This window comes from Miscanthus floridulus, chromosome 1, assembly GCF_019320115.1.
Source record: "Miscanthus floridulus cultivar M001 chromosome 1, ASM1932011v1, whole genome shotgun sequence".
NCBI classification, from domain to species: domain Eukaryota; kingdom Viridiplantae; phylum Streptophyta; class Magnoliopsida; order Poales; family Poaceae; genus Miscanthus; species Miscanthus floridulus.
The window spans coordinates 10189836-10201711 of record NC_089580.1 but is presented as its reverse complement, the minus strand read 5'-3'; the positions used below and the strand labels follow the sequence as shown (position 1 = coordinate 10201711).

Here is an 11876-nt window from a genome sequence, read left to right as displayed (position 1 = left end):
TTCTCCTGATTCTGACATGTGGAAGGAGGCAGTGCAAAGTGAGATGGACTCCATTATGTCCAATGGGACGTGGGAAGTGGTTGATCGTCCATTTGGTTGCAAACCTGTGGGCTGTAAATGGGTGTTTAAAAAGAAGCTGAGGCCTGATGGTACAATTGAGAAGTACAAAGCTAGGCTTGTTGCTAAGGGTTATACACAGAAGGAAGGTGAAGATTACTTTGATACTTACTCACCTGTTGCTCGATTGACGACCATTCGTGTGTTGCTATCCCTGGCTGCCTCACATGGTCTTTTCATTCATTAGATGGATGTTAAGACAGCCTTCCTAAATGAAGAGCTTGAGGAAGAGATCTACATGGATCAGCCTGATGGGTTTATTGCAAATGGTCAAGAGGGTAAAGTTTGTAAGTTATTGAAGTCCCTGTATGGCCTAAAGCAAGCCCCCAAGCAGTGGCATGAGAAGTTTGATAAAACTTTAACATCAGCCGGCTTTGTTGTGAATGAAGCTGATAAATGTGTATATTATCGGTTTGGTGGTGGTGATGGTGTGATACTATGCTTATATGTGGATGATATATTAATATTTGGCAACAATCTAAATGTGATTAAAGAAGTAAAAGATTTTTTGTCGAGTAACTTTGAGATGAAAGACTTGGGAGAGGCTGATGTTATTCTCAACATTAAGCTTTCAAGGGAGGAAGAAAATGGTGGGGTAACTCTTATGCAGTCTCACTATGTGGAAAAGGTCTTGAACCGATTTGGGTACAATGAGTGTACGCCTGCTCCTACTCCGTACGATCCAAGTATTCATTTGAGGAAGAATCACAGAATTGCAAGAGACCAATTGAGATATTCACAGATAATTGGTTCTCTTATGTACCTAGCTAGCGCAACCAGGCCTGATATCTCGTTCGCTGTAAGCAAACTGAGCCGGTTTGTGTCAAATCCGGGAGATACTCACTGGAATGCTCTTGAAAGAGTGCTGCGCTATTTGAAAGGGACAATGAGTTACAGCATTCACTTTTCCGGGTATCCGAGGGTACTAGAGGGTTATTGTGATGCTAATTGGATTTCTGATGCGGATCAGCTGTATGCCACGAGTGGATACGTGTTTCTACTTGGAGGTGGTGCTGTTTCTTGGAAGTCTTGCAAGCAGACTATCTTAACGAAGTCTACAATGGAAGCAGAACTGACCGCATTGGATACCGCTAGTGCTGAGGCAGAGTGGCTCCGTGATCTCCTGATGGATTTGCCGATTGTTGAGAAACCAATCCCAGCAATTTCCATGAACTGTGATAATCAAACTATGATCACTAAGGTAAACAGTTCTAAGGATAACATGAAGTCCACAAAGCATGTGAAGAGACGTTTGAAGACTGTCAGAAAACTGAGAAACTCCGGAGTAATTGCATTGGACTATGTCCATACATCAAATAATCTGGCAGATCAATTCACTAAGGGTCTGTCACGCAATGTGATAGAAGGTGCGTCGAGGGAACTGGGTTTGAGACCCACATAGAGCCATCAACAGTGGTAACCTATCCTATGTGATCGGAGATCCCGTGAATTAGGATGGCGAAACAAGCTGTTGATTGACTGAGGGAGAGACCCCTTAGATTATAGCTCAGTTCGTTGGAGATGCACCGTTTCTCTAATACTGTTAGGCAGGATGATTAAGTTCTTAATGTGATCCGAGCGGCTTGGTATAGCGGAGATGTTGTTCTACAGAACATCCTATAAGGAACACACCTATATGAGCTCGATTGCTAGTCACAATCTATGAGATGTGGGTAATCTCTAGATGCTCATGAAAAGGCCTCGAAGTATGACTTATATGCTTCAAAACATAGGGAAGGCACTTGGCAGCCTAGTATCAGTTAAGAGGTTATGTGAAACTCATCTCGCACAAAACTGTCAATTCAAGGTTCTGTCCATTGTTCAGTTGTGGATGAGTGTAGCTAGCTTTCTAGATGGATGTTCAACTTAACAGTCTCCATCGAAACACTGGTATATAAAAGGAATGTGGTTCTGAGAATTTCAAACTGCGTACCCTAGAGTTTGGTGGGGATAGGGTATAATCTCCTTCACCCTCTTCTGAGTTTCATTATCAATATCATGATGTTTCTAGGCAATACTGCTTTCATATTCAACATGCTCTGTTTGGTTGATTTTGATGATTATGCTAGTACTGGTTTTCTGGTTCCTTTTAATTTTGTGATCATCATGATCTTAATATTTGAGAACACATCTTTTATATTTGTGATCATGTCTGTGATGCTTCAGCTATGTAAAACGATCATGTCTGTGATGCTTCAGCTATGTAAAACAATGTTTCACATATGTTTCGGCTCTATAATTTGTCTTATCATTATGTTAACATTTGTCATGAACTGTTTCTGTCTTTTTATTCATGACTTCACTCTCTTTTTTATTGCGTTATTTTTATGGATTAAAATAAATAAGAAAATACCTTATTTCTCAACACGGACCACTATGCAGGGTTCATGAACAGTGTTTCGGAAAGTGGCAAACAGTGTTCAAAGGAGTGGTGGAACAGAGTTTGAGACCGTGTGGGGAAACAATGCTTAGGGCAGCTCCAGTGGTGAGTCGACTTCTTCATGAGAGAGAGTGTCACCTACGCCAAAAAGTCCTCCAGTCGTGAGTCGATGGTGCAGAGACTTAGGGGCCCTCTGATGCGACAGCAGCAGGAAGGAGATGGTCTCACCAGGCCCTCGGGCGGCCGGAAAAAAAAACATTTTCTATTGCTAATGCTTGCCGATGAACCGATGCAAACTTTTGCATCGACTCTCCTCCCTCTCAGTATGCACCAGTGGTTGAATCGACTCACGCTGATGACACGTAGGACATTGAGTCGGTTTGTCACCGGAGAAGCCCTTAAATAGTGGCTGAGGCAGTGCTAAATAGTGGTGTCAACAGCGTTGTACAGTGTCTGAGGGCCTGAGGAGCCTCCAATTTATTCGCGTTTGGCGTTTGAGGGATAATATATTATGCTGCTAGGTTGCAACAGAGACAAAAACTATGTGAATGAACGTCAATTGCATGCAGATCGACAGTGAGGCAATTTAAATATGTTGACATGAAAATTGATAGATTAGAAACATAGCATCAACACATGAAAATAGGGAACATATATGATTAGCTAAAACTTTCTTCGTTCCAAATTGCAAGGCGTTAACTTTTTTAGATATTAGTTTTTACTATGGCCCGTTCGCGTGCCCTTAAATCCGGCTTGATCCGATTCTTTTTTTATCCGGAACAGTGTTTTCCTCTCATAAATTCTTTCACACTCGTCCAGATTTCTCTGAGCGAACGAGGGCCCGTTCGCTCAGAGGAATCTGGATGAGTCTGGAGGAATTTGTGAGAGAAAAACATTGTTCCGGATGAAAAAAGAAGCGGATCAAGCCAGGCTTAAGGGCTATGTTGATATAAATATATATATCTAGATATGTAGCAAAAGCTATGTACCAAGAAAAGTGAGAACGACTTACAGTATGGAAGGGAGAGAGTACTTCAGAGTTGAACATGAATAGAGTTGAACATGAATAGAATAAAAGGAAATCATATTGATCTTTCACTTTATGGGAGACGATGATGTAGGGGTTGCATGCTGCGAGCTGACGCACACACATGAGGAAGCTCATGTCATCAGGGTGTGTGTATGCCTTGCAAGAACCGCTACCATACCAGTGTGAAGGCATCTTCCTCCTGATGCAAACTATGGGCCATGGCCACTACGTACTTGTATTATGAATACCTGACAATAAAAAGTGTGGTCTTGCCAGCAGCGATGTATATGTATGACTCCTTCACCTACAATGCCGACGGAATGGATAAGACGACTGCCTTGGAAGATGGAAAATGTGAGAATTGTAGGGCTGTGGGTACGATCCGGTGATGACGGAGCAGGAGAGATGATGAGACCAGGATTCTTATATGCTAATGGACGGAGTAATGGCTATGTGGCTGACCTTCAGATGGCTAGTTGTGCGTACTTACCATGAATGTGGATGGCAGTTTCTTAAGCATCAATCAATGAAAGAGAAAAAAGAAACGATGGTTGTTGTTTCGTTGGATGGGTGTCACGGAGAAGCTGTGTGAGCCACGAGGGCTCACACGACGAAGGAGTGGAGGCTAGGAAGAGAAACAATAGAATGGATGGTCAGACTGTAGGCGGCTATTTAGGGGGCCATTTGGCACGCCTAGAGTGCTCCGGCTTCTTCTCTAAGAGCACTGTAGCGAGCATGTAGCGAGCACTGTAGCATAGATCCATGATCTGTGGCTCCTCCGGTTAGTGTAGTGTGGAGATAGAACTAGAGGAGCCCTCCCAAACATGATTTTATCGGACGATTGAAACAAAAACAATAACGTGGCTTAACGTGTTCATAGAAAAAATCAGATTAAATGACCCTTTATATTATATATATTAAACCACGTCATATATATTTTTACCAGTGAGTTCTGCGATATTCAAAAAAACATGATATTGTCATAATCTACAACTTTTGGCATCATAAACTCATACTTTTCTCACTATATACGAACTGAGTAGCATATACAATGTTCCAACCAACTGTACTTCTCCTTTAGCATTAAACTTATAGGCTGTCTAAATAGGGATACCCCGATGCCAACTATTGTAAAAACGCCTTGTTGTTCAACAATGGTTGAATCTGAACTTTTTTTCCTCTGATGAAATATTATTTTCTCCAAGGAATGTTTTTTTTCCAACTTCAATATTTTCTTTCGGACCATTTCTAATTTGGAAAAAGTCTACTTACCCCCCCTAATCTATTAGTAGTTGTCTACTTTACCCCCTCACCTATAAAACCATATATTCTACCCCTTAAACTATTGAAAACTATCTAAATAACCCTCTAAGACGGTTTTTGAAAGTGGAACTGCTGATGTGGCATATAAAAAAGTTTACATAATCCCCTAACATATCAAGGGTTGACACTTGTTAAACTTGGCAAATTGATAGCACAGCACAGCACCACAGTTCCAGCATGGCTTCATCTTAACACCGGTAATTTCCTTAGCAAACTCCAAACTTCAGCGTAAAAAAAAATGTACACAAGGGCTAAGGGCAAACAGAAAACGTACAATTCCTTAGAAGGAAAATTACACGTTTCAAGTCAATTTGTTTGAATGTACACGCCATGGAGGAAACGTGGCACAAGACTTCTCCCTATATATCACACCAAAGTTATACAAACATGCAGGCCAGTGGCTCAAAGGATGCAAAATGCAACGATTTGGGGGCAAACGTACAATTTACAATGGTTGCCACCAAATGCGTCCATCTCCAACCTTCTCAAGCTCTAACGTGGTGAAGTGTTACTGCATGCTGTTACAGATAACAGCATATGCTTGCTTGTTATGCGTTTCAAAAACCGTCAGACCAGATATTTCATCAACCACTTAGTTTCCTCAGCTCCAGAGGGAGAAAATTGTTCAAATCAGCATTCCTCTTCGTGCAGAAATTGACAGGAGCTGAGCAACACCAATAGGTGTGATCTACGAATCGATGGAATTACCTCAAAATTATCTTCCAATTTTGGTTGATAGCTTTTGATTAAAAATTTTAATGGACTTTGTTGGTCTTGAAGCCTTTTATATCTTTTCTTGAAGACCAATGCCTTTTGTAACCTCAAAATATGGGACTCTTATGTTCTTAACCCAGTTTTGGTGTTTAATTGTGATTTTGACCTTATTTAATCAACTTTGTGGTTTTGCCCCTGATTTTTCAAAATGAAGGCAAAGTTTACCCATATTTGTTTAGAGTTAACATTGTAAGTTCAACTAAAAAATACAAGTTTTCCCATATAAATTTGCCCCTAGTTTTTTAGTACTATATGACTTTAACCTCTATTTTGACATTAAATATTCGAACAATATTTGTAAACAATTTTATAGCAAAATTTTTAAATATTTTACATTTAAGCAAGTTTAACAAGTTGAACATGCTTAATCAAACATCATCAAAATCTGATAGGATTAGGATAAGGTCAGGGTTAGTACCATCTTTTTTAAAAAGATATTCTTTTCCTTCAATTCATTTATTCGGCATTTAGCTATCAGGGTCTAAATCAAGGGCGAATGGTCATTTCGGATTAAAAACCAAGGGTAAAATTACAAAGTTGAAAAGACAGTTAAAATCGCAATTAGACTTTAGAGAAGGGGGCAGGAACACAAATCTTCCAAATATTTATTAGCAAAAACAAGAGACTGTTTCTACAAGCAATTTGTACACTATGAAAAATGTTGTGTGGCCTTGTGCTTTTGAATCCATATCAGTAAGGTTAGGTGTTTCTGCAGCACCACAAGTGCGAGAAGATTGCATGTCCCTGCAAACACTCGTGCCATCAGATAGATCCTCTTGGACCTTTTTTTTTTGCAGCATTATTCGTGTGACCAAAAGTGATGCTGAAATTGATTAAGAAATGATTGCTCCCAGGATCATCATACATCATTCTGTATGATGAGGGGAGTGAGACATATAATATTTTCTTCACTCCTTGTGGATCCCTGCAGGCTGCAGAGTCTAACATGCTCCGCAGCCGTCCATTCGCCAGGCACAGGTAGGCAGTAGGCGTCCTGGACGAACATCCAGTTCGAGTTCCTATCTGAAGACTGCAGGGAAAGGATACACGCGTCCGTTGCTGTGGACAGCCGGAATCAAGCCAGGCGAAGGCACGAGGCGTGTGAATGTGTGATCATGCTTCATGCCCCAAGCCCCCAAGCATGGTTTGGGTTGGCGCTGGTTAAAGTTAACTATGTGCGTTGCCGCGTGGCGTTATTGTTTCCTGTGGTTGCGCCAGGTTGAGGGCGTGAATGGCTTGACTGAAGATGAGTAAAATGTACCTTCAAGTTCATAGCACATGAACGAGGTCCCCAAGCATTAGCGCATTACCAGATACAAAAGGCTCCGTTAGATGTAGACATGAATTTTCAATGTAAGGAACTCCCTCAATCCTGAAATATAAGAGGTTCAAGTTTATCTTAAGTCAAACATATATTAAGTTTGAGCAAATTTACAAAGAAAAATATTAACATCTATCACATATCAAAGAGATATATTATAAAATTATATTTCATAACATATCCAATTAAGCTAATTTAAAGTCATGTGTAATTTTTAATTTTGTATAAATTTAGTCAAAATTTTATAGTTTGACTTAGGATAAAACTACCCTGATCGTTTCGCTGAAATTTGGCTTATGTTGATTTGTTGTGAGAGAAAAACATCGTTCGTTTACTGAAAAGTAATACTGAAATGCACCTTCAAGAAAATCATCTATGGCGGAAATCAAATATTTTGCCTTGTATTTTCTGAGTTCTGGGGTGGCATGCAATAGTTTGGAGCACCGAAACCATATCATGATATCAAGAATCTACTTGCTGCTTGCATATCCATCCCTGGAGTTGCTAAATCGATAAATTTAGAAATCTCTTAAGAGTTGCTATTACCAGATACAAAAGGCTCTGTCAGATGTCTGACATGAATTTTTTTCAATATATGATAGTAAAATGCACCTTCAAGAAAACTATCATCTATGGCGGAAATCAAATATTTTCTGCAAGTTCATATTGGAAGTACTCCCTTCGTCCCCAAAAGAATGCAATTATGGTATCCGTGCCGGTCAATTGAGTTCAAGTTTGACTAAGTTTATAATAAATAGTATTAACATTTATGTCTCTAAATAAATTTATTATGAAAATATATTCTATAACTAACCTAATGGTACTTATTTTATATGAAGAATGTTTGTACTTTTTTGTGTAAACTTAGTCAAAGTTCAGACTGTTTGACTCCTTGGAATTCGAGATTTGCATTCTTCTGTGCACAGAGGCAGTACTACACAGAAAAAAAAACAGAAATGGATGTGCACTGAGTCACTGACATCGACGACAGAAACTTGGCCGCATCACACATGGATAAGATTCTTTCACAAAAGATTGACAGTGAATCCACGGACATGAAGCTATCGAAGTACTCAGGAACAGCCAAGGAGCTGTCCGGGCAGCGAGAGCAGAGGAGCTGTCCCCCGGCAACTGACTGGAAAAACCGGATGAAATTGTTCTGGTCAGATAGTGACCGAGACAACTCAAGGTCAATGATTTGTAGCCAAACATATCCTCGACTAGTCAACAACGATTTACAGCCCAGCAAACCTCCAAACGATTCATAGCCGTGCAAACCTCCAACCGACAAAGACAAATTTCGCCTTAGGAAAATGTAAGCCCAATAAGGATGAAAGCTTTGCATTCTCTGGGCCACTGGGTCGCCTAGGGCGGTAAACTAGAACTAAGTATACCAGACTTGTTTTCCTCAAAAAAAAAAGGTATACCAGACTTGCATCCCTTCAGCCATGGTCATGGAATAGGTTACACACTTGTTAAACTTGGCAAACTGATAGCACACAGTTGCACCACAGCTCCAGCAAGGCTTCATCGAAGCACCTGTAACTTCTTAGCAAACTTCAGGGTTAAAAAAATGGTAAGGATGCAACAGCAACTACAAACACAAGGGCTGAGGACAAACAGAAGTACAGAACGTACAATTCCTTGGAAGGAAAATTACATGTTTTGACTCAATTTGTTTCAACGTACAAGCCACAGAGGAAACGTGGCACAAAACATCCCCCTATATATCAGACTAAATTATACAAACAAGCAGGACAGTGGCTCAAAGGACGTCAAATGCAACGATTAGGGGGCAAAGGTACAATTTACAATGGTTGCCACCAAATGCATCCATCTCCAGCCTTCTCAAGCTCTAACGTGGTGAAATGTTACTGCACGCTGCGTTTCAAAAAAACGTCAGACCAGATATTTCATCAACCACTAAATAGCCCCACTTAGTTTCCTGAGCTTCGGAGGGAGAAAATTGTTCGAATCAGCATTCCTCTTCGTGCCGAAATTGACAGGAGCAGCACCAATAGGTGTGATCGATGAAGTTGTGGTGTTTCTCCGAAACCTCCCCATGTTCCAATATGAGAAAGGTTCATCATGTTGGCTGCTAGAGCTAGGATCATGCCTTGCAAGATTTGGTTGTACTGGTATTGCACCATGCTGTCTATCATGCAGATCCTGCAACAAATGCTACGCCAATGTTTAGTGAAGGAACGCTGCCATGTTAACGGTTAGTTCATGGAAACCAGGTTTCTCTATCAGCTAGTCATTCTCAGCAGTACAATGTGGGTGTTTCGATACCAAAAGACCCTTCTACCCAAACAGGCCAGTTATACAAATATACCAGATATATTGTTATGATAAACTCTATCTGGATTTGTATGTAACTAATCATGAAGCGATCATGTTTGAGAAACCACATCATCTAGATTGGAATGAGGAGTTCATCACAATATCACATGGACTTTGGTGGAAGCTCATGTGATTGTCAGGGATGAGATGGTCATAGATAACCATTCCCCATAACAAACAAAAATGTAAGGAGTGAGAAGATGATGAATCGCCCCATTCCTCAAACCAAATACCCCATATGTGATTCAGCAAAGGGGAGTTGGTAACCAGATCGTGCAACAACAATAAAGTCTCTACAATCACTGGCAGTTAGCGCTCCTTATCTGTACCTAGGAAAACAAATGCTCAGAAAGTACATTAAGATGTTTCATTTCATTTGCTTTAAGTTATGGACCATCAACAATAGTTTTACCATGGAAAATTATGTTTCAACTTTCAACCAGGATCTTTCTCACATTCTTGTTAAACTGATTATGCAGGTTCTAGAGTATTCAGGATCCAAATGACATTGGGGGTTATTTATTTTGTTGTTATGGGATGTGTGTACCCCTAACAACCTGCAAAGAATGAAGCCACATCGCCCATAAAAATAGATGTTGCCAAGTAATAAGAAATGAAGTTGAAACTCTTACATTAAGTGTTCTTATGGGAACCATGTCCAAAGCATGGCTAGGATATGCAGCACCTACACAAATGGAAATTTTGTCACCACAAGATTTGTTAGATTTAGTGAGAAATTAAGACTTTGTGTGGTGGCCTGAGTCTCTGAGGTCTCTGATGCTCAACTGGATAACAACAGTGAAAAATGATGTGCAAAATAATTTTGTTGCAGGTCAACATATCTACTGTATGTTGTCATGTACCCGGTACCTCTATATTTCTCTATATAATCATGAGGGAAAATCTAGAGAACAGTGCAAGAATTCCCAAGGATGATTGGAAAGTAAAGAAATGGATACATGTAGTTATATTTCTCTATATAAGCATGAGGGACTATCTAGAGAACAGTGCAAGAATTTCCAAGGATGATTGGAAAGTAAAAGAAATGGATACATGTAGTTCACATAATATTCCCAGTAGTCACTAACTCAGTACATTGACTATGAATATAAAAACGAAATCATAGCACTGTCGCCAGAAAACTTGCTTCCATAGCACTGTCAAGCATCCACTTAGACAAAGGAAATTTCTGAAAGGTGTTATGCGCTTGATAAATTCAGAGGCCGCATGGTGGTGAGGAAACCAGACACAAGGACTACGTAGTTGTAGGCATCGAAGACACAGACGAAACCAATTACATACCTGCAGCTCTGGCCGACAGCCAGGCGTCGCGGGGGTCGCCGCTGCCGACCATCTGTCGCGACAGCCCAGGAAACCCACCACTGCCGCTGTGGCTTCCGAGCCCGATCAACGGCCTCAAAGGCATGACCTCCTCGAAATCCGCGACAGGCGGCAGCGGCGCTGGGAGACGGAAGAACGGCGACAGCATCGTTTGGCCGCCGCCGACGGCACTGCGACCAGCAGCGGCCCCAACAGAAGAGGCGGCGGCAGCGGCGTCCCACGCGCCGGCCGGCGCGCCCAGCGACGGGCGCGGGCTCCAGCGGAAGGGGCCGAACCCGGTGCTGCGCGGCGGGAGCGGCAGCGGCGGCGGCGGCGTGCGGGACTCGTCGGTGGAGATGGCGTCCTGATGTGCAGGCGGCGGCGCGCGGATGTGCAGGGGCGGGGGCGGCGGCGGGTTGGGGGAGAGGTGGAGGCGGCGGATCCAGACAGAGGCGAGCGGGTCAAGCGCGGGCGGGAGGCGCTGGTGGTGAGGGGGCAGCGCGGAGCTGCGGCTTCCTACGGAGCTGCCGGGCGCGGGGTGATCTGACATGGCGTCGCCGGCGGGGAAAGTGGAGGACGGGGAGCCGGTGAGGGATAAGTATTGTGTGAACGAAGAAAAGAATATTTTCCTTTTTGAGATGGACGAAGAAAAGAAATATCAGCACGGCGCCAGGCTCAAGTGCGGACACGAGAAAATGTGAATTCTGCCGTCGTGGGAGGTGGGCTTCACTAGGCTTCGCTCTTTTAACATTACTAAACAGATACAACCGCTAAAATGCCATTCCGTGAATTTAGAGCTAAAAAAAATGAAAATCAAAATTCTCTTCCAGGTCTGCTCCTGCCCTTTTCTTCTTCTTTTCCCATGAGCACATGGACGGACGGAACGGGAAAAGAAGAAACGGATCGCGCTCCTCCGATTCGTCTTCTCCCACGCCGGGACGTCGGACTGGCGGTACACGCAGGATACCTTGCACCACAAGTAGGTCTCGAGCTCCTCCATCTGCATGACGAGATCGCAGAAGAGGGCGTGCACGCGCTTGCAGTCCACGGTCTCCGACGGGTTCGGCTGGCATTAATTTTATATTATAGCAGCTGAAAAATACTGTAGAAATTAATCTTCCGAGAAAAAAATACTGTTTCAGTCGAATAAAAAAACTGGCCAGCCAGCCGATCGTGGCCGCAAACTGCTCGAGGATGGCCATCACCTCCGAGAGCTCGCAGTAGCGTGCTCTCCTTAACTAGCCTGTGACAAAGTCATTGGAAGATGA

General features: G+C 42.3%; 1 protein-coding gene across 5 annotated transcripts; it reads right to left on the bottom strand.

Moving 5' to 3' along the window:
* Positions 1–8563: 8563 nt before the first annotated feature.
* LOC136541418 (formin-like protein 18) lies at positions 8564–11355 on the bottom strand. 5 transcript variants are annotated; one of them, XM_066533301.1, is made up of 3 exons: positions 10591–11351; positions 9921–9973; positions 8564–9126 (listed from the first exon to the last, which is right to left on the bottom strand). In XM_066533301.1, the coding sequence occupies exons 1-3, from the start codon at positions 11156–11158 to the stop codon at positions 8869–8871; spliced, it is 879 nt and encodes a 292-aa protein (XP_066389398.1). In that variant the 5' UTR covers positions 11159–11351; the 3' UTR covers positions 8564–8868. The 5 variants fall into 5 exon arrangements, with proteins under 5 accessions (XP_066389398.1, XP_066389475.1, XP_066389685.1 ...); XM_066533378.1 differs by having other exon boundaries at positions 8564–9114; positions 10591–11348; XM_066533453.1 differs by having other exon boundaries at positions 8988–9617; positions 10591–11355.
* Between the last annotated feature and the right edge of the window lie 521 nt (positions 11356–11876).

What these genes read in the sequence shown, in the direction of transcription:
- LOC136541418 (XM_066533301.1), bottom strand. Translation starts at nt 11,158, where the DNA reads ATGTCAGATCACCCCGCGCCCGGCAGCTCCGTAGGAAGCCGCAGCTCC. An exon ending in GCTGTCGGCCAGAGCTGCAG is followed by an intron (nt 9,974 to 10,590) that starts GTATGTAATTGG and finishes CCATTTGTGTAG; the next exon opens with GTGCTGCATATCCTAGCCAT. An exon ending in TTCCCATAAGAACACTTAAT is followed by an intron (nt 9,127 to 9,920) that starts GTAAGAGTTTCA and finishes ACATTGGCGTAG; the next exon opens with CATTTGTTGCAGGATCTGCA.